The sequence below is a fragment of the Cervus elaphus genome, chromosome 9, assembly GCF_910594005.1.
Source record: "Cervus elaphus chromosome 9, mCerEla1.1, whole genome shotgun sequence".
In the NCBI taxonomy this organism is placed as follows: Eukaryota; Metazoa; Chordata; class Mammalia; order Artiodactyla; family Cervidae; genus Cervus; species Cervus elaphus.
In genome coordinates, this window is record NC_057823.1 from 62277173 (window position 1) to 62299585 (window position 22413).

Below are 22413 nucleotides of genomic sequence, written 5' to 3' on the forward strand. Positions count from 1 at the left end.
GGGGACTCAGTTCCCCAGCCATGCACTGAGGACATCGTAGTTGTCTGCCTTACGTGACTTCTGCACTGGTTTCCTAAAGGGCATGAAACCATTAGGAGAAGCAGAATTAGAGGCTGCTGGAACGGGAAAGGAGCCCTGGGAGGAGGGCTCTGGTTCAGGCATCCCCAGCCTGCAACCAGGGCAGCCAAGCCCCCAAGACGCCACCCACATGGCAGAGGTGGCCCGGAGGAACGCAGAGCCACTGCCCACTGCTCTCTGAAACCTCAGGCTACCTCCGCTCCGTGGGGCTGACCCTGGTGGCAGATTTTCTGATCGGCAGGCTTTCTGAATCACTCATTGCCTTCCCCTCTCACTGACTCCTCCACCCCCGCCCAGATTCTAATTCAGAAGAGGCCCTGCCTGCGTCAGTGAAAACCAAGTACGAAGCCATGGATTTTGACAGCTTACTGAAGGAGGCCCAGCAGAGCCTGCACTGATAACAGCCTTAACCTTCGAGGAATACCTCAATACCTCAGACAAGGCCCTTCCAAAATGTTTACGTTTTCAAAGAAATTAAGTATATGAGAGGGCGAGAGAGCGAGCGCGTGAGAGAGAGAGAGAGAGAAACTCAGAACTGCTGTCCTTTTAAAAAAAAAAATCAATGTTTACATTGAACAAAGCTGCTTCTGTCTGTGAGTTTCCATGGTGTTGATGTTCCACTGCCACATTAGTGTCCTCGCTTCCGACGGGTTGTCCTGGGTGGGCGCCAGATGCTTGGCCCTGCACCCACCTCCCCTTCCTCCCCGACCGACATCCCCTCGTAGACGTGCAGCTGTGTTCACCATACCATTTCTCGTCTGTAGTGTGTGATGATGAAATCGTTACTCGTGAATAGAATCAGGATTATAAACTCATTTCTAATTGAAGAAAAAAAGTATATCCTTACAACAATGTATTTATGGCTCAGACGTCCTGTGCCTGGGATTATTGTGTTGCTTCCTTGGTTTTGTTAACTATGCACTGTCGTGAGGTGTTTGCCACTGACCTGCACCGCTCCCTTTGCCAGAATGCCCCAGAGATGCTGGCGGCCGGAAGACTGGTCACCAGGGAGAGAGGCATGCAGCCACCGCCGGGAGCGCTGGAGAGAGGGCCTGCTTCTGGGCCTGTTCTGCCAAGCGCTGCCTTGTCTCACTGAGCAAGCTGGGGCCCGTTTATAGTCGGTGCCCAGCTCACACTCAAAGTTTGTGCCTGGCCATGAGTGCGCAGATCCCCACGGACCTTGGAAGGAAGGTGGGGTGAGCTGCATTATTCCCGTTTTCCAGTTGAGGCCTGCAGTGCCCTAGGAGGCAAAATGACTTGCCCAGGGTTTCACAACCCGTGAGACTATAGTGGCCCAACCCAGGCCCCTCCTCCTGCCTTAGCTAGGGTAAAGAGGCAAAGTTGCAAGGACTGGTAGAGGTGGGTTCAACTGAAAAGGACAACAGGCTAGGCACCTCGGGGCTCATTTTGGGGGGTGAGTTGGCAGCTGCCTTGTCAATATCAGGCAAGTTCAGGCTTTGGCACCAGTCTTGATCCAAGGGGTCCTGGGTGTGCTTACACCTTTGGACACGCCATCAGAGCTTCAGGATGCACCTGGAGTGATGCAGAGAGGCGATCTGGAGCAGTTGCCCTTTTGGGGCCAGCTACCACCTCATCCTCCTTCAGCTTGACTTCCCTTTTCTTCACCTGTGAAGTTATTCAGGTGGCAGGGGTAACAGGGAGCAGGAGGGGATGTAAGGCGTGGGGATAGATAAGACAATCTCCAAGCTCCTTTCCAACTTAGAAAACATTCTCATTGGGCTTTACTTTAAAGTTTGTGTTCTTGAATGATATCAAAGCCATGTCCAGCTTGGATGTTCGGGAGGTGCCTTGGGGGCCATTTGTGAGGGGGAGCATGGCCAGGCAGGGTAAGAGCACACTGCTTCAGCTTCAGACAGAGTGGCTCCAGCTTGGTCTTTTTCACACATCAGAGTTCCTTGGGGAGTTTTTGTATTTGAAAGAAAAGAAGAGAAAAAAGATCCTGCTGCTTAAAAAAAGTTTGAACTTGGCTCATTTAACTAAACAAAGTGATATAATATATTACTAATGCCAAGCCCTGTTCTTTGGCAATTGGTAGTTATGGGGTTTGGGTTTTCTGTTTATGTTCTTAAGATTATAAAATACCTCAGTAGGTTAACTGGGCCGATAAGCCTCTCCTGAGAGGTGAGCATACTTCAAGCCCACAGAGAAGGTTGGAGGAGACTGGCACGGGAAGAAACAGGGAATCTGAGTTCCTGTGTGGCAAGTCACTTCACCTCTCTGGACCCCAGCTTTCTTTTCTGTGAAATGGACCAAGGAGGAGAATTAGGCAGGCTGATCTCAAAGGTCCATGCCAGCTCTGATAGCTGTGGCTTCTAAGGTGTATCTAGCAAGTACATGACATATGGGCCACTATTCCCACATCCTTGACCAGTTGCAGACGTAACTAGTTGACCACTGCACTCATGTTCTTTGAACTTGGTCATGCTCAACAATCATCATCATAGTGCTCTGAGCAGTCATGACTAGTTGATGGGAATTTAACCTATCTGACATCCTGGTCTAATCTTTGAAAGGTTTCTGTCAAACAGAACCCTGTGGTGACCAGGTTTCATGCTGGCCCATCCCTCTATGTCATGTCCTGATCTATGAAGAGAAAATTGCCCTTAAGCCATTCCTTGGCGCAGGACTTCCAGTACTACTCCAACACAATCCCGCTTGAAGGTGGGGGCCAAGAGGAATAGTGGACAGGAATATGTTTGGAGAAGGCAGGGTTTATGAGGATAGACCAAAAAGACTTTCCATGGCACGAGTCTGAACATTATAAATTCCCTTTATAGCTGTTCACTGCCTAGCACACAGTAGGCACACAGTAAATCGTTATGGGATAGAATGGAATGGAATGGAATAGAATTTAAATCCACCTGATGGCTCCCCTAACTCCTGATTTGCACCAATGAGTAAACTGAAATTTCATCCTGTGGAAAAAATAGAAAGGAACTATACATTCAGAGTGGAGAGAGCTGCGTTGAGTACTGGCTTTGCCAAGAACTAACTCTGTGACTTCAGTAAGTCAGAGTCCCTTCCTCTCCCTAAGTCTCCCTAAGTCTCAGGAGGGGTTGGACTAGAAGATCTCTAAGCCTCTTCTGTTTGCTTCTTCCTTGATTGCACTAGACCAGAGGTTCTCCCATGGGCAGATGGTACCTTAGGGCGAAGAAATGCAGATTTTTAGCGAAGGACAAGTCTCTTCCCTCTACCGGGTCAGCTAAAGCCGCCCTTTCACTTCAGATTAATACAAGGCATTTGTAGGTGGTCAGATGCTAGCTCTTGAGCAGAGATTTGAGTTTAGTCCTGGTGATATGCTTAAGGTTGGGGCTGGGGCCTGCGGATGGGAGAGGGTGCCTGCTGAGGGCATTGAGCAGTTTCTTCTCACCATCCCATACGTAAAAGGATACAAGTTCTAAAACTGACCAACCCTGCAGACAACCTCCATCCGAAGACTCATTCGGTGCTGTGTATTATTTACCAAGGAAACTCCAAGGTCTCTCCAGGAAAACCAGTCAACCTTGGTCTCTTTCCTACCAAATTAAGGAGTCACCCAGAGGGAGCAGCTGCCATTGGCAACCATCTCATTGTAGCTCTGTCCTAGTATTTGCTCTCTGTCATGTTTACATGTGATTGCCATACAAGCTTACAGTAGACTGTGTTGGTAGCCACCCACACAAGGCAGGTTGTACTGTCCATCTCTGTGCCGTGCTGGTGTTTTCCAAATATGTTCCATCTAAATGCTAAGTGGAATTCTTCCATCTCCTTCCTCAGTCGGTACAAGGCTGAATCAGAATCCTCACTCTTGGGGGCTCTGGTTAATGAAGGAAAATGCATCAAAGAGGTAAAGAATATGAGTGGATGGAGTGCAGCTAAGGCCCTGACCCTCTTCTCCCCGTCACACCTCGCCCCCCAATTAGAACACTGCTTTGAGGTATCAATACAAAGCACCAGTCAGGTGTCTACAGCTGCTGTGGGCTCTCATAGCCCTGTGTGTGGAATGTGCTCAGGAGAGAGGCGAGGCTTTGGGAGCTCCAGGGTGGGAGGAGGAAGGTGGGGGGGCGGGGTGGGGTGGGATGCTCTGAACTGCAAAGACTTGGTACTCAGGTCCTTATGTGGGAAGAGATGCAGTAAGAAATCTTTCTCGCCTAAAGCCTGTGTTTGTTGATGTTTGGAGAGCAATTCTAGGCATGTGCAACATGCAAGCTGAGGGGCAGGGACGGCATGACAGTGCAGCCCTTCTGCATGGACAGCTTGAAACCCTATTCCAGGCCTCCGGTTCAGTTGAAATGACAGCCGAGCCCCCAGCTTGAGCAATGGGATGTCCCAGCTGTGAAGCAGAATCAACCCAAAGGATTTGTTGATCTGACTCACTCATGTCGAAACTGCAGTCTTTTCTTACCATTTGTGACTTAGCAATTGTCCTCAGACATGACCAAGGAAAGAAGTTGAATGTATAGTAGCAAATAAAGTGAACCTAATGGTTTCAATGGCCAAAGAAGAGGGATCCTTCCCATTGGGGCAGAAGGAAACCAGTTAATGCTTATGTGCAATATGTTTAAGCTGGGCCCCAAGTCCCTGAGACGTTTGCACACATAGATGGGCTCCAGGACTGTCTGCTGAGTCCAGGGGTACAGGGTAAATGGAGGGAGAGCTCAGGAGCTGGGAAACCTTCGTGCATAGAGATGCCCTTGGCTCAAAACAGACATAGAGCGGAAGGCCCCTGGGAGCCGGCTGTAGAATGCCCAGGAAGCAGGCAGAGACTGACTTTGCATTAAACCAATAAAAGCACTTTGAGAAAACCATGACACTAAGCCTGGCTCCATGTTTCTACACTGGCAAACATGGATCTCCCTGGGCGATGTGAGGTCCTCTCCTAGGCATTGGGACAGGGGCCAGCAAACGGGCTGGTGAGGGAGGAAGGCAGAGATGCCTTCATAGACATCAGCCAAGGGAGAGCCCATCCTAGGGCCAGTCCTGAAAATGGAGCGATGCTTTTTGATCTGGTACCTATTTTTGTAAAAAAAAAAAAAAAAAAATGAAGACAGCACAGCCAATTGAAATGGGTTTGCAGAGCAAGTCACTTACCTATAAGCCATCTTAAAGTGAGAAACCCAATGTTTCTTACTTTCTATGTGATCTTGGGCCTCTGTTTCCTCATTTACAGATGGGAATGAATATTGGATGGGCTGAGCACTAAAGTCCCTTTCACCTCTGATGGGCTAAGATTCCCATCCTGGAGCATCGGGAAACCATCATTAACTCATGAAACCAATTCCATTCTCTGGCTGTGCCCAGCTTATGTTCAGGGTGAGAGTTCTCTGCAAGGTAACCAACTAGCAGGGAATTCAAATCCACATGGTCCTGGCCGAGTTACCTTATATGAGGAGGCCAGCTCCCCAGGACAGATCTAAGCCATAGTTTCTGGTGGGGATGGTGAGAAGTTAAACCCCAGCTTGGCTGGATGGTGATGTCAGATCTCACATTAGCTTTGTCATCGTCCCCACCAAACAGCTTTCAATCTGAATGTTGTGACCACTTGGCTGTTTCTCTCTTGCTCTCAGACAATACTAGCAATACACTTGTTTTTGCAAAACAGCTTAACTTAGGCACTTTTCACACATTTGTTTCAAATGATTGTAAAACATACGGGGCAACAGGAGGCATGGATCACACTGCATATGTTTAGGGCAGCTTTTGTTTTTTGTTTCTTTAATGGTATAGCAGTGGTAGCTGAGGCTCTGAGATTTTGTGGGGCAGATTTTCAGAAAACTCCAGTTCATCTGAATGCCTTGCACATTCAGAAGCAGCACAGAAACCCAACTGCCCAAACTGGGGGCTCGGAGAATAGGGTTTTGTAGGTGGTCAGTCCCTGGGCTGTGCAACAACACCTCCAAGAGGTGTTTTATAGCTAGGACCCCCTCTGTGCTGTATGTTTTGTCAAAGGATCCTCCAGACCTCCACTTTGCCAGCCTTGCTCATGGGTGACTTTTGAAGGGATTGGTCAGCTTCCACCTCCGCACTTTGCCTTATCAATGTCTAGTCGCCATCTAGTGGCCAAAGACTGTATCCACCAGCTACCCAGATAGAAGGCAAATAAAGCCTTTCGACCACCTTGCAGTCCAACACCAATGTTGGGAATGAAATGCAAGGACATGAGCGAACTGTCTGTGTGTTTAGAGCCCAGTGTAACACCAGTCAGAAGCCCCAGAAGCAACCACTCAGACAGAAAAATACACTAGTTCTCCTGAGGGCAGCGGAAACACGAGTGGACCTGGCCCAGGTGCCCAGGAGGGGTTTACTGTAACTGCAATACTGGCAGCCCAGCTGCTGACCTTGTTAAGTGAACCTCTGCTAGGTGGCCCCCACTGGACCCTCAGGACAAGCAGAGAGGTTGTGCGTGAGGATTTTGTGGGGGCCTGGCCGTGGCCTTTGATATGGTCTACCGAATAGCCAAACAGCTTTTATTTGCTTGTTTTGTATTTTGTATTTAAAAATCTTGTCAAGTGTTTTTGTGTTAGGAATAAAAAGTCATAAACTACTCCCAACTTTGTTTCTTGAGGAATGTTCTGATTCCAACAGAAAGAGGTTGGAAATCTCAAGGGGTGTGTGGTCAGGGTGGTCAGTGGACCAGGGAAGTGGACCGCTTGGATTTCCAAATGGTTTCAGTGGAAGATGACCATCCAGAAGTCCAACTTGGGGCAGTCTGCTCCGGAAATTCACACCCACCCACCCCCTTCACTTCCTTGTGCTGCGATATTAGCATTAGCATTGGCTTGGAGCATCTGCTTCTTCCAGAGGTGGCTGCTAATGTTGAAACCAACCCAAGATTCCTCTCCCCACCCACCCCAGGTTTCTAAAGAGATGGTGTCTGTAGCTAGCCTTAATTGACAGGGCAAGGTGGTCCCTATGGTCCCTTCCAGCATTTCCAAATCTTGGACTCAAATTCTTTTCTCTTGGTGTGACCATGCAGCCTAGAGAATTCTGAGCAATAGGAAGCCAGGGCTTTCCCCGGCTCTGTAACAGGGTCAAACCAGCGAACGGCTCACCTTGTGAGGTTTGGGTATCCCCAGGGGTACTACCATAGGGGGCATTATTTATTAGGAAGCTCAACAAGGTAACTACAGCCTGGGGTGCGTGAGTGCAAGGCTGTGTGTGTGTGTGTGTGTGTGTGTGTGTGTGTGTGTGTGTCTGCACGCCTATGTTTGTGTGTGTGTGGAATTACATTGATGCATTTCTTGAGAAAGGTGCAAGAATTTCACCTACACAGAGGGACACATCTGCTTTGTTATTTATAATAGAAAGCTAAATTTTAATTTTTTAAAGGACACTGCTAATGATTGAGAATCGAGTTTTTAGTTTTGCTATTTTTTTTAATTGGTAGAGGATTTTTTATATATTTTTTCCATTTTGTTGGGTTGTGTCCTTATTTATATAAATACTTTATCTGTGAGAGGCAAGGAAGAAAACTTCTTTGCTTTTAATTATTGTGGTTGTCATCGTCCCTATTTTATTTCTGGTGTGATTTATCTGTCTTACCTTCTAAATGAGAAAATGTTTTCCTGTATTTGTACATTGTCAGATTCTATAGTTTCATAGATAATTTAACCAAATTGCTCTATGTATTATTATTCTGTGAGTATAAAGTTCTATTTTAACGTCTGTAAATACTTAAGAACTGGCTTCTTTTCTCAAACTCCCACTGTGGAGTTATTGTTTACATCACAAAAACTGTAGAATCTCTATGCTCATGTACTGTAAATAGTGAAGTGATCTGCTTATAAATAAACTTAACAAATACACTATGGAGATTAAAAAGAAAATACCACCCGCAGCTCTGCTCAGGTGTGTCTTTCTTTATTGGGTCCTATGTGCTTGTTGAGGGTTGCTCCGGTTACTAACTAGAAAAAGGCTTCTAGTTTCAGGGTCATCTCTCAGAGAAGACCTCAGCCCAGGGTGCCTCTCCAAAATTTTCCAAGTTTACTTGTCCTTTCTTCACAGCACTTTTCATGGATCACAAGGAACCATTCAGACTTGCTTCCCATAACATCGCTCCATTCCCAGGTTTTTGCCAGTATGACTTTTGTAAAGCTGTACCACCTTCTGAACGAGGACTCCCTTGTTTCGGTATATCCGCTTTTCCACACAAACACACTACATATATGTGCTAAAAGAGATATTTTGACATTATGGTTTCAAGCAAAGACACTTGCCAGTTGACAACTGTGAAACAATCTCTGGACAGAGAATATGGAAAAGAGACTTGAATTGTGTACCATACTTGGGTGAACTTGAAACATTTTCCTTTGCTTACTAACTCCCAGTGAGAGCAGTGAAGAGTGGCATCTTCCAGGACCTTTCATCTTGGATGTGTGTGTTATTGCTGCGAAGTTGTCCTGGGTTGAGCCAAGATGGACAGGCCTTAACACCTGGCATGGATCTGTCGTTGGCTGCAGGCCACCACCCTCAGGCACACTGTCTCCCCGCGGATGAGGTAATCCCAAAGGGACTGAGACCGAGGGCTGTCTGTTGACAGGGCTCGTCACTGCTGAGACCATGGTCTTCAGGACAGGGTCTGGGCAGCTCATCGCAGCATCCGCCACAACTGGATACTAGGGGTTCATGTGTGGCATGTAATCATGATGTGATTATGTTTGAAAACACCCATTCATCTTTAAAGATGCGTAATGGAGGAGTCAATGATATGCCTGGAATTTGCTTCTAAATATTTCAGCTAAGAAAAAAATGAAAACTCTAAAAGGACAGATGAAGCAAATGCGGCAAAAATCCTGATGTTAGAATCTGCGTGATGGGTAGGTGGCAATTCATTGTGTAATTCTCTACTTTTGTGAATGATTGCATATTTGTGTACTATAAAATGAAAGTATAAGAGCACAAAAGATTCTAGGTAAGCAGGTGAGTCTGGCACTAATGAGTCTGTGAAAGCTAAAATGTCAGTTGTCACTCAATAAAAAGTTCTCACAGCTGAAAAAGAGGCTTGAAAGCCACTAGGAAAGATGTAAACTAAATTCTCTTTCAGTTTTCAAACCCCACAACTCTGACTTCTCGAGCAGAAGGTGGTGTGTGGTTTCCCACCGGCCCGGGTCCTCTTGTCCGTGAAGGGTGGGGCCGGCCTGGGCCCTGGATCCTCGCTCTGCTATTGGACGCAGCAAGACTTGGATGCAGGCCCGCCCCCAGGTTGCTTTCCGCCGGGTTGACTTCCTGCGGCTGCTGCAATCAGACAGGAAAGAGAACACACCAGGTGAGAGGAGGCTGCAGCGGGCTTTCCCTCTGACCTTGTTTGGACCAAGAGTTGAAAACTCAAGGGCTTTTGGAGGCCCTACATCCACCACTTTACTACTGGAGTTTGTCCTACTCTGGTCAGGGGCAGTCGGGGAGGAGTAGAGGGGAGGCTCCTTTGCTGGGATCCTCAGTCTTGGGAACCAGGCTGGGCCACTGCTAACGGTGTGATTTGACCACAACACTTCACCTCTGCGAGCCTCTGTGCTCTCATATGTAGAATGGGGGCAATTGGGTTGTGGAGTGGCCTGAATGGGCCCACGTGTGTAAGGTCACAAGCGCCCAGTATGTGTTGGGTTGGGACCCCCCATCCTCCCCTTTCCACAAACCTTGGTTGGCTGCCTGCTGTTTCTGCTTCTCCTCCTCCAGCCCCTTCATCTTGGTCTCATACTCATCAGCAAGCGCTTTCCACTCCTTGCGGTTGTTGGTAATCCCATCCAGCATGGGAGTGATCTCCTCGTGGAAACGGGAGAATTCCTGCAAGAGACAGAGGCTCTGGCACAGGTGCGGAGCCCCAGGATCGGGCTCCAGGCAGGGCAGTCTGTCATGTCCTCACTGGAGTGAGCTTCCCCAGGTGGGCGACAGCTTCCGTCACCCAGTGGTGCTTGAGACGACACTGCAGGGCCCTCAGTCACAAGGTCCCATACCTCGCTTGCGTAATACCCTCCTGTGGCACCACCTGGCTTTCAGGTTGGAGCACAAACTCCTTCACAAGGCTCCCAGACCCAGTGGGCTTCCTCGTCACCAACTGGAACCCTCCGGACATTCCAGATCTCTGTCTGGGCCTCACACCAGCTCGTCGCTTTGCTGGAACTAACTTCCCCCTCTTTTTCCTTGAGGGCTCTACTCAGACATCACTTCCCCAGGGAAGCCTCTTCTGATCCCCAAGGTAAGTTGAGTCCTCTATTAGCAGCTCCCCAAAACTTTCATTCCCACATCGCATTTCACTGTAGCGACTCCCTCTGCCAGTCTGCCTCCAGAGCTGTGCATTGGGGAGGCAGGCACATCTCTGCTCGTTCACTGGGGTGACCTTGGCCCAGTACAGGGTTTGGGGCACAAAGACACTCAGTCAGTATTTGCTGAAGGAGATCAGGATGCGAAGAGGATTCTGAAGGTCTCTTAGCCCTAGAATAAAAATGATGCCTTTGAGCACAGCACATGACAGGTTACGATGCACTGTGTCTCCTTTGGTCCTCAGAAAACTCCTGCCAGGTGGGACAATGAGACTCCTCACTCCTAGATTTTTAGGGGAAGAAATGGAGATGCAGATGGGCAGAGATTTGCATAAGGTCAGAATGGCACATCCAGGGTCCACTGCAGAGTTCAGCCAGAGCTAGCTGTGCTCAGATCAATTGTGCCACCAGCCGTGTGACCCTAGGCAGGTCCCCTTGAAATTGGGACGGTACCTCATGGAGTTGCTGTGATAATGTACGTAAAGCTCTTAGACCAGTCCCCATTGTTTTGTATATTACTGATGATCACAGAGAGCATCAGCTACCCTGCCCTGTTGCTTGCAGTATCCTGGTTAGTCTGTGTTATATCAGAGATGCACTCGTGCGCCCCCTGCAGGCAGAAGGGCTGCAGCTCAAGTGAAAGTGAAAGTCGCTTAGTCCTGTCTGACTCTTTGTGACCCCCATGGCCTATGCAGTCTATGGAATTCTCCAGGCCAGAATACTTTAGTGGGTAGCCTTTCCCTTCTCCAGGGGATCTTCCCAACCCACAGATCAGACCCAGGTCTCCAGCATTGCAGGTGGATTCTTTACCAGCTGAGCCACAAGGGAAGCCCAAGAACACTGGAGTGGTAGCCTATCCCTTCTCCAGTGGATCTTCCTGACCCAGGAATCGAACCGGGGTCTCCTGTATTGCAGGTGGATTCTTTACCAACGAGTTTATCAGGAAAGCCCTCACGTAGCAGAAAGAGCCCTCAAATATAGGGTCAGGCTCCCTGCTCTGATGCTGTGTCCTGGCCCTGTCATTTCTCCTCTTTGACATCTGTCTCCTCTTGCAACATAGCCAAAATAAAAATAACCAATGGGAGGTGGATGGTGGCACAGATAATATGGATAGGGGCATGGTGGGTTTCTCAAGAGGGAGACTTTAACATTGAGCCAGAACTCAAAGAGAAAATTCAGAGTATCTTTCGACAATTAAGTTAACTGTAACCTGTCATATTCCCGCCAGCTGGGGAAGTTAACTGGACACGTACCTGCTATGCTCCCCATTTCTCTGCCTGAAAACATGATATGTCATTTGACCCACAATTATTTACTGAGCAACTCTGGGCTTCCCTGATAGCTCAGTTGGTAAAGAATCCACCTGCAATGCAGGAGACCCCAGTTCGATTTCTGGGTCAGGAAGATCCACTGGAGAAGGGATAGACTACCCACTCCAGTATTCTTGGGTTTCCCTTGTGGCTCATCTGGTAAAGAATCTGCCTGCAATGTGGGAGACCTAGATCCCTGGGTTGGTAAGATCCCCTGGAGAAGCGAAAGGCTACCCACTTGAGTATTCTGGCCTGGAGAATTCCATGGACTGTATAGTCCATGGGGTTGCAAAGGGTCTGACACGACTGAGAAACTTTCACTTAGGATGTATGAAGTTCCAGGCTCTGGCCTGGGTGAAAAGTTGCAGAAGCTCTTTCAGGGCTGTCCTGACAACCAAATGCCACTGGAGGTGAGATGCACTTTGTAAAGTAGCACTCATAGGTCACTTGCCAGGATTTTTTATTCCTGATATCATTTGGGAATCCCAGGCTCATCAGAGACATTTTGTTGGGCCTGAGAAAGCGAAGGACCTACCTTGTAGACAAAGGTGCAAACAAAGTCGATAAAGCCGACCTGAAGCTTAGGCAGTTCATCCGCCTTGTTTCTGTCCATCATGGGCTGTCAGGGAGAGAGAGTTAACTGCACTGGGCCTCTCCTGGGCTGATGCAGCAGGGGGCCCATCCTACCTATGAAGGGAAACATTCTTCCAAAACAAAAACCCTTTCACTGGTCTCCCTGAGTCTGGTGGGGAGCCAGTGGACCATTCCAGCCAAGTTTCCTTTCAACACTGATAGATTCACAGCTGGACAGGTCTTCCCCTTGCCTGGTCTGTGCTGTTAGCACAGAGCTATGGGAGGTAGACTTCTAGACTGTCAGGACTGAAAGGGAAATCTAAGTTTTGGCCACTTGTCAATCTCTGCTGAGCTGACTGAGCCAAGGATACACCTTAGAACAGGGTCTCCAAACTTTAGGAGGGAGCATGTTGCTGGGCCCACCCCTAGAGTTTCTGTCCAGGTAGGTCCAGGATGTGCACGGGTAGGGGAGGTGGTTGGTGAGGGGGTGGAGTGGTCTGTGGATTTGCATCTCTAATGTGTACCCAGGTAACAAGGTTGATGGTGGTCTCCAGGGAACACACTTTGAGAACCACTGCATTAGGGGAAGGTCATCTCTGTGGTAAGGTCACACATCTGTGGGTCAAGGATGAAGGGACACATCTCTCCATCATGGCCAGGTCACTGCTGTCCACCAAAACAAGATCACACGCCCAGTATCAGGCTGAGGTCCCTTCTCTACTCACAATGGGATTCTGTTGCAGCACCGTGCGCTCCAGGTCACCTTGTTCCCAGAATTCAGCAGCAACCAGCAGAGCCACCTGCAGCAGGCAGACACCCTCCATGGAGTCAGGTCCCAGCCCCAGTCCTCCTGCCCCTGCTCCCATCCCACTTGAGTTTCCAGCTCAGCAAATACACCCCACTCCTGCCCTACCATCCCACTTTATGTCATCACAAGGGATTGTCACATCTTGCCAGAGGATGATGGAGCAGTCGGCTGCCTCAGCAGCTAGAGAATCCAAACTGCATTAGCTGCTGTCACCAGGACTGGGATTCTCCTCCTCTCAGGACTGGAGGAGTGCATACCTTGCTCTGCACCTCCCAAGGCTTGGTGATGGCTGAGAGATCACAGGCGGTCATCATCATGGCCCTGCACACAAGGACACCATCCATCAGTCTGGAGGCAGGGAGTGCTGTATATCTGGTTGATTCCATCTATCTCTCCTTTTTCTGCCCCTACTAGTAGGTGGCCTCATCCCATTGTGAGCAGAGGTGTCATTGCCCAACTGCATCTGAAGGTCAGGTTTTGAAGTCAAACAGATTTAAATCCTGCCTTTGTCAGTTATTAGGAGTTTGGCATTAAGCAATTAAACTAAGTTCTCTGTGCCGCAGTTTCCTTGTCTGTAATAATACTGGTACTTTCTTCATGGAGTGGGTGCAAGATTCAATGAGATAATGTGTGTAAAAATCTTAGCATGGTGCCTAGATATGTTATGTGCACAATTTGTGTGTGTTAGTCAGTCGTGTCTGTTTGTGACCCCATGGACTGTAGCCTGCCAGGCTCCTCTGTCCATGGAATTTTCCAGGCAAGAATACTGGAGTGGGTTGACATTCCCTTCTCCAGGGGATCTTCCCAATCCAGGGATCAAACTGGAGTCTCCTGCATTGCAGGCAGATTCTTTACTGTCTGAGCCACCAGAGAAGCCCACGTGCACAATAAACTGGCAATTATCAGGAACTTATATTGGATTTCTATACATTATGTGCCCCACACTGTTCTAGGCATTTTATAAATATCAATTTCATTTAAATCTCATCACACCCTCAGAGTTCCTTCTGACTAGAATGGAACAGTATTTCTCAACCTTTTTTCTCTTCATCCTCCCTGATCTATTGTCAAAGAACCTTTTTATACATCTTTCCTATAACCACCTCACCATGAAATTTTAATAACACAGACATACTGTACCTCTGGAGGGCCACAGATCACAGTATTATCTAAGATCTTTTTGCTTCTCTCCTGAGAACTACTTTTTGCCCCATCAGGTAATGCATGATGAAAGGAGGACAACCCTGGTCATTGTGAGGAAGCCATATGTTAAGAAGTAGAGGAACAGACTGAGGAAAGAAAAAAAGGATTAAAAGGTAAACTCTTAAAGGACTTTCACAGTAAAAGGAAGGTAAGACAGGTATTGTTACATAGGTAGGTATGACATAAGACAGAAAGGGAAGGGACATGTGAAAAGAATTGAAGCAAGAGGAGGGAATTTAATAAGGTGTTTCACAGATGGGGCACAGTGGCATGAAGTCTGGGATGGGAATCCAGGGTCATGTGCTGTGGGTGCTAATCCCATGCTGGGGAGTGCAGGTGTATCCAATAAGCAGGGAGTGCATTGACATTTCAGGGTCAGATCATGACCTCATCAGAGTTGCTTGGTAGCACCTGTAGGACAGAGCAGAGAGAGGGAGGGAGGAAGGAAGGGAGGAGAGATGCTGCAGCAGTTTAGGAAGGACTGCAGGAGGGCCTGAACTTCCTGGCTGGGAGAGCATGGGATCAACCCCATGTGGTAGAGTCAACCGCACTTGGTGAGAGGACGGGCAGGGACTGTGGGGGATAGTTGGAGAAGCTTGGGGCTCTGAACCTAACTAGCACTTGGATGATTTTACAGTTAACCAGCTATATCTGGCATAGGTTACATAAGCTGGCCTGGGAGGCCTTAAGAGTTATGAAATATTAACAAGTTTAACTATCCTTAAGTAAACCCTCAAAAACTCAAAAAATTCTTTAAGTAAATAAGCTTTCAGGAGTGCCTACATCTTCTTAAAAACACATTTAGTGGTAGTGTTAGTCGTGCAATTGTGTCCGACTCTTTGCAACCCCATGGACTGTAGCCCACCAGATTCCTCTGTTCATGGGATTCTCCAGGCAAGAATACTGGAGTGGGTTGCCATTCCCTTCTCTAGGGGATCTTCCTGACCCGGTGATCGAACCTGGGTCTCCTGCATTACAGGCAGATTCTTTACCATATGAGCTACAAAGAAGTCCCATAGAAAACCATTTATTCCTTGTAATAACATCAAAACACATGCCTGATACTTAATGTTAAGTGTTGTCAACATGCTACATTTACTGTCAAACACATTAAGCAAATTAACACTTGGTTGCGCATCCAGGAGTCACTGATTCCTTGTTACCTGTCAGTGTCCACATTGTGAGTGGATTCAGGAGAGTTCTGGATGTTTACTTTCCCTGGCTGAAGAAAGCGTGTGACAATTACTCCCAGCAATTAGGGAAACACCTAAGTGCTTTATAGATAGATATTTGGTAGGTGCATGGGATGGGCGCTGGGGGTGGGGGACACTTGGACACCAGAAAGGCAACCCCAAGCTTCGTGTCCTAAAGACAAGGCATTACATTCACTTCAGCACCGTGGCCTTAGGTGTTCCTTGACCAAGATGCTATGCTAGGCATTAGGAACCCAGAGAGGACTGCGGGGAGTCATGTAAGGAGCAGAGGGGAAACACATTCTAGGCAGAGAGAACATCTAGTGCAAAGGCCTTGGTGGAAGGAAGCCTGGAAGCAAGGAGGGGCTCGGGGAGTAGATGGAAGAGGGGTTGAGAGGGGACCCAAGATGAGCAGGGTAGACCCAGAGCCCAGGTGAGGGGACATTTTCATACTAAGCAACAGGAAGAGTCACTGAAGAGTAGGGGAGGGGTCATATTTGCATTTTGCAGAGAACAACACAGTGGCTTCAGTAATGAGGTCTCAGGAGCCCAGTTAGGAAGCCATTGAAGGGTCCAGACAAGAGATGGATGTGGCAATAAAATGAAGTATCCAGACAGACAAGGCATTTAAAAATAAACTCAGCACGGCTTGGGGATAGATTAGACATGCAGAGTGAGGAAGACGGTAGTGTCAGGATGAAAGAGGACATCGTGGTTATTATGGAGAAGAGAGGAAAAGTCCTGAAGACTTGTGGAGAAATCTGAACCTTATCCTCAAGGTGGGTGGGAGTCATCAGTCGGAGGGGGTGAAGTTGAATAGTATGAAATTCAGTGCAAGTCTTTGGAGTCAGACTGAGCAATTAGATCCTTGCTCTTGTCTTTAGTTGTCATGTCCGGGACAAGTGACTTATGTCTTTGAGGCTCTCTCTGATCGTTGGTGAAATGAGATAGTCACATTAGGTTTGGTCGTACAAAATTCTGATTTTGTGGGTCAGAAACAGTCAATTGCAGCAACATGGATGACCTAGAGATTGTCATACTGAGGAAAGTAAGTCAGAGAAGGAGAAATATCATATGGCATTCCTTATATGTGTAATCTAAACAGAAATGATACAAATGAACTTAAAAAACAGAGACTAGTAGACTTAGCAAACATATGGTTCCCAGGGGGAAGGATGGGGAACAGGATAGTTAAGGAGTTTGGGATGGATATGTACATCCTGCTGTATTTAAAATGGATAACCAACAAGGACCTACTATTAATATATACCACATGGAACTCTGCTCAATGTTATGTGGCAGCCTGGATGGGAGTTTGAGGGAGAATGGATACATGTATATGTATGGCTGAGTCCCTTTGCAGTTCACCTGAAACTATTACACCATTTTTCATCAGCTATATATAAAAAAGTTTAAAAAAACAAAAAACAGTTGAAAGTCAGCAATTTCATGAGCTCAATGCAATATATCTGTCCTAGGGGTTACTGTGACCAACACATAAGATGATTTTATAAGTGCTACCATGGTCCTTATCTTCATCACTATCACCCGCATCATATTAATCACCAGGATGGGCTCCTGCCCACCAGGCCCAAAGCAAACATTATTTCTGCTCAGCTGGGATGCTCAGCAGTGCTTCTTCTTGACCCTTGGCTCGAAGCTTGACTGTGGAAGCATCCCAGGCACCCTTATGAGGCATTCAGACTCTTCCTGGAATTACCCTTGGTCTGAAGTGGGTAGCCTGCAGGGGAAGTTTGAAGGGAGCCAAGAAAAGCTGTGGGTGTATGGGAGGAGGATAGGGTGACCTGGTTGATGTTCCACGAATGCCCATGCAACACTAGGCAAGTCACTTTGTCTCTCTGAGCCTCATTTTTTTCATTTGTAAAACATGAGACCAGGAGGCACCAAATTTTTCTGTAAAGGGCCAGATAGCAAATATTTTAGGTTTTGCAGAGCATGTGGACTCGATTGCATTACTCAGTTTCATCATCACAATGGGAAAGCAGCCACAGATAAGATCAGTTGGTGCACCAGAAAGGTGCTGCTGAGGCCTGGGCTTCGTGGACTGGGGCTTGGGGCGAGTTGGAGGTTGTTAACTCACCCAGAACACCTTTGCTGAGTGCTCACTGCATGCCAGGCCCCAGACAGATTGCTGAGGACTTAGGACTGAGGTACACATTCCATTGACAGAATGTGGTCTGTCTCAAAAGGCAAGAGTGGCCATGGGAGGAAAACACTCCACAGACAGAGTGTGGGCAGATTCTAAATTCTTAACATTCATTTCTAGATGGTTGGATGAATGGGGAAGGGGAGGATGAGCTGCTGAGTTAAAAACAAAAAAAGAAAATGACAGGGTCACTTATCTCTAAGGCAGTGCCTAAGTAGGGTTCAGGATGGTTTTAGGAACTTGTGAAAATATTTAAATTTTAGTTTCTTTAAAAAAAAAATAGTAATAGTGAATATATGAATAATGAGTTAAACCTGGATTATATTTGCATTTATATTAACAGTCATGAAATATGATTTTTATTTATTTAAATGGAGGAAGAAGCCATTAAGGCAAAAGTACCTATGACCCACCCACAAATGTCATAATGTGGCCCTTTATTAAAATCAATCTATGGGTACTAAAATTGGAATTCATATAATTTCTATTTATCAGGAAATATTATTTGCCATTATCTTCATTACCTCCACCATAGTTTCAGTTCAGTCAGTTCAGTTTGGTCACTCAGTCGTGTCCGACTCTTTGCGATCCCATGAATCACAGCATGCTAGGCCTCCCTGTCCATCACCAACTCCCGGAGTTTACTCAGACTCATGTCCATCGAGTCAGTGATGCCATCCAACCATCTCGTCCTCTGTTGTCCCCTTCTCCTCCTGTCCCCAATCCCTCCCAGCATCAGGGTCTTTTCCAATGAGTCAACTCTTTTCATGAGGTGGCCAAAGTACTGGAGTTACAGCTTCAGCATCAGTCCTTCCAATGAACACCCAGGACTAATCTCCTTTAGGATGGACTGGTTGGATCTCTTTGCAGTCCAAGGGACTCTCAAGAGTCTTCTCCAACACCACAGTGAAAAAGCATCAATTTTTCGGCACTCAGCTTTCTTCATAGTCCAACTCTCACATCCATACATGACCATTGGAAAAACCATAGCCTTGACTAGATGCCACCATAGTTTGGACCCAGGTAAATAGCAGTGAGGGAACACAACTCCACCCATGAACAGAAAATTGGATTAAAGATTTACTGAGCATGGCCATGCCCATCAGAACAAGACCCAGTTTCCCCCTTAGTCAGTCTCTACCATCAGGAAGCTTCCATAAGCCTCTTATCTTTCTCTATCAGAGGGCAGACAGCATGAAAACCACAATCACAGAAAACTAACCAATCTGATCACATGGACCACAGCCTTGTCTAACTCAATGAAACTATGAGCCATGCCGTGTAGGGCCACCCAAGATGGATGGGTCATGGTGGAGGGTTCTAACAAAATGTGATCCACTGGAGACGGGAATGCAAACCACTGTAGTATTCTTGCCTTGAGAACCCCATGAACAGTATGAAAAGGCAAAAAGATAGGACACTGAAAGATGAACTCCCCAGGTCGTTAGGTGTGCAATATGCTACTGGAGATCATTGGAGAAATAACTCCAGAAAGAAAGAAGAGACGAGGCCAAAGCAAAAGCAACACCCAGTTGTGGATGTGACTGGTGATGGAAGTAAAGTCCGATGCTGTAAAGAGCAATATTGCATAGGAACCTTGGAATGTTAGGTCCATGAATCAAGGCAAATTGGAAGTGGTCAAACAGGAGATGGCAAGAGTGAACATCGACATTTTAGGAATGAGCGAACTAAAATGAACTGGAATGGGTGAATTTCACTCAGATGACCATTATATTTACTACTGTGGGCAAGAATTCCTTAGAAGAAATGGAGTAGCATCATAGTCAACAAAAGAGTCCGAAATGCAGTACTTGGATGCCATCTCAAAAATGACAGAATGATCTCTGTTCGTTTCCAAGGCAAATCATTCAATATCATGATAATCCAAGTCTATGCCCTGACCAGTAATGCTGAAGAAGCTGAAGTTGAATGGTTCTATGAAGACCTACAAGACCTTCTAGAACTAACACCCAAAAAAGATGTCCTTTTCATTATAGGGGACTGGAATGCAAAAGTAGGAAGTCAAGAAACACTTGGAGTAACAGGCAAATTTGGCCTTGGAGTACAGAATGAAGCAGGGCAAAGGCTAACTGAGTTCTGCCAAGAGAACACACTGGTCATAGCAAACACCCTCTTCCAACAACACAAGAGAAGACTCTACACATGGACATCACCAGATGGTCAATACCGAAATCAGATTGATTAATTCTTTGCAGCCAAAGATGGAGAAGCTCTATACAGTCAGCAAAAACAAGACCAGGAGCTGACTGTGGCTCAGATCTTGAACTCCTTATTGCCAAATTCAGACTTAAATTGAAGAAAGTAGGGAAAACAACTAGACCATTCAGGTATGACCTAAATCAAATCCCTTACAATTATACAGTGAAAGTGAGAAATAGATTCAAGGGATTAGATATGATAGAGTGCCTGATGAACTATGGATGGAAGTTCATGACACTGTACAGGAGACAGGGATCAAGACCATCCCCAAGAAAAAGAAATGCAAACAGGCAAAATGGCTGTCTGAGGAGGCATTACAAATAATTGTGAAAAGAAGAGAAGCGTAAAGCAAAGGAGAAAAGGAAAGATATTCCCATTTAAATGCAGAGTTCCAAAGAATAGCAAGGAGAGATAAGAAAGCCTTCCTCAGTGATCAGTGCAAAGAAATAGAGGAAAACAATAGAATGGGAAAGACTAGAGATCTCTTCAAGAAAATTAGAGATACCAAAGGAACATTTCATGCAAAGATGGGCACAATAAAGGACAGAAATGGTAGGGACCTAACAGAAGCAGAAGATATTAAGAAAGAGGTGGCAAGAATACACAGAAAAACTGTACAAAAAAGATCTTCATGACCTAGATAATCACGATGGTATGATCACTCACCTAGAGCCAGACACCCTGGAATGTGAAGTCAAGTGGGCCTTAGGAAGCATCACTATGAACAAAGCTAGTGGAGGTGATGGATTCCAGTTATTTCAAATCCTAAAAGATGATGCTGTGAAAGTGCTGCACTCAATATGCCAGCAAATTTGGAAAACTCAGCAGTGGCCACAGGACTGGAAAAGGTCAGTTTTCATTCCAATCCCAAAGAAAGGCAATGCCAAAGAATGCTCAAACTACTGCACAATTGCACTCATCTCACACAGTAGTAAAGTAATGCTTAAAATTCTCCAAGCCAGGCTTCAATAGTATGTGAACTGTGAACTTCCAGATGTTCAAGCTGGTTTTAGAAAAGGCAGAGGAACCAGAGATCAAATTGCCAACCGACAGATCATCAAACAAGCAAGAGAATTCCAGAAAAACATCTATTTCTGCTTTATTGACTATGCCAAAGCCTTTGACTGTGTGGATCACCACAAATTGTGGAAAGTTCTTCAAGAGATGAGAATACCAGACCTGCCTGATGCTGACCTGCTTCTTAAGAAATCTGTATGCATGTCAGGAAGCAATAGTTAGAACTGGACTTGGAACTACAGACTTGTTCCAAATGGGGAAAGGAGTACATCAAGGCTGTATATTTTCACCCTGCTTATTTAAAGAGTACATCATGAGAAATTCTGGGCTGCATGAAGCACAAGTTGGAATCAAGATTGCCAGGAGAAATATCAATAACCTCAGATATGCAGATGACACCACCCTTATAGCAGAAATTGAAGAACTTAAGAGCCTCTTGATGAAAGTGAAAGAGGAGAGTGAAAAAGTTGGCTTAAAGCTCAACATTCAGAAAACTAAGATCATGGCATCTGGTCCCATTACTTCATGGCAAATAGATGGGGAGTCAGTGACAGAGTTTATTTTTTGGGGCTGCAAAATCAGTGTCGATGGTGACTGCAGCCATGAAATTAAAAGACGCTTACTCCTTGGAAAAGTTATGACCAACCTAGACAGCATATTAAAAAGCAGAGACATTACTTTGCCAGCAAAAGTCTGTCTAGTTAAGGCTATTGTTTTTCCATTGGTCATGTATGGATGTGAGTGTTGGACTATAAAGAAAACTGAGCGCCGAAGAATTGATACTTTTGAACTGTGGTGTTGGAGAAGACTCTTGAGAGTCCTTTGGACTTCAAGGAGATCCAACCAGTCCATCCTAAAGGAAATCAGTCTTGAATATTCATTGGAAGGACTGATGCTGAAGCTGAAACTCCAATACTTTGGCCACCTCATGCGAAGAACTGACTCATTGGAAAAGACCCCGATGCTGGGAAAGATTGAAGGTGGGAGGAGAAGGGGACGACAGAGGAGGAGATGGTTGGATGGCATCACCAACTCAATGGATATGAGTTTGAGTAAACTCTAGGAGTTGGTGATGGAGAGGAAGGCCTAGCATGCTGCAGTCCATGGGGTCACAAAGAGTTGGACACGACTGAGAGACTGAACTGAACTGATTATTCTTTTGATTTTTTTCCCCCAGCCATTAAAAAGGTAATTGCCATTCTTAGCTCATGGCCGGTGGCAGGCCTCACGCTCTAGCCATGGAGGATCTCTAAGCCATCCAGGGCATGGTCTGTCATATTACCAGGTGTGAAACCTGCAATTAGGTGGAGACTGAAAGGATTTAACGACAAGTGGAAGTCACGCCCTGATTCTGAAGGTACTGTAACATCCTGGTCCTACAGTAAGCACACTGAATTAGGGTGACCCAAGAGATAGCAAAGCAGGAGACTCGCAAATGTGGTTGGGACTTCCCTAGTGGTCCAGTGCTTAGGACTCCACAGGGACTTCCACTGCAAAAGGCATGGGTTTGATCCCTGATCAGGGAACTAAGATCCCACATACCTCAGGATGAGGAGGAAAAAAAAAAAGATAACTCAAGGGTTGAGGT

At 46.5% G+C, this 22413-nt stretch overlaps 2 protein-coding genes across 9 annotated transcripts in view; one reads left to right on the forward strand and one right to left on the reverse strand.

The window, feature by feature from the left end:
• PPARGC1B (PPARG coactivator 1 beta) overlaps positions 1-7912 on the forward strand; it is a 118266-nt gene extending 110354 nt beyond the window's left edge. For all 8 annotated transcript variants that reach the window (XM_043913255.1, XM_043913258.1, XM_043913259.1 and 5 more), the window contains one exon: positions 376-7912. In XM_043913255.1, the coding sequence (XP_043769190.1) occupies positions 376-476 (101 nt within the window). In that variant the 3' untranslated portion in view covers positions 477-7912. The remainder of the gene's footprint in view (positions 1-375) is intronic.
• A 310-nt stretch (positions 7913-8222) lies between these two features.
• Positions 8223-22413, reverse strand: part of PDE6A (phosphodiesterase 6A) — a 74646-nt gene continuing 60455 nt past the window's right edge. The window contains exons 18-22 of the mRNA XM_043913260.1: positions 13283-13346; positions 12943-13017; positions 12180-12263; positions 9711-9858; positions 8223-9312 (exon numbers count right to left, since the gene is read on the reverse strand). Coding sequence (XP_043769195.1) covers positions 9239-9312; positions 9711-9858; positions 12180-12263; positions 12943-13017; positions 13283-13346 — 445 coding nt within the window. The 3' untranslated portion in view covers positions 8223-9238. The remainder of the gene's footprint in view (positions 9313-9710; positions 9859-12179; positions 12264-12942; positions 13018-13282; positions 13347-22413) is intronic.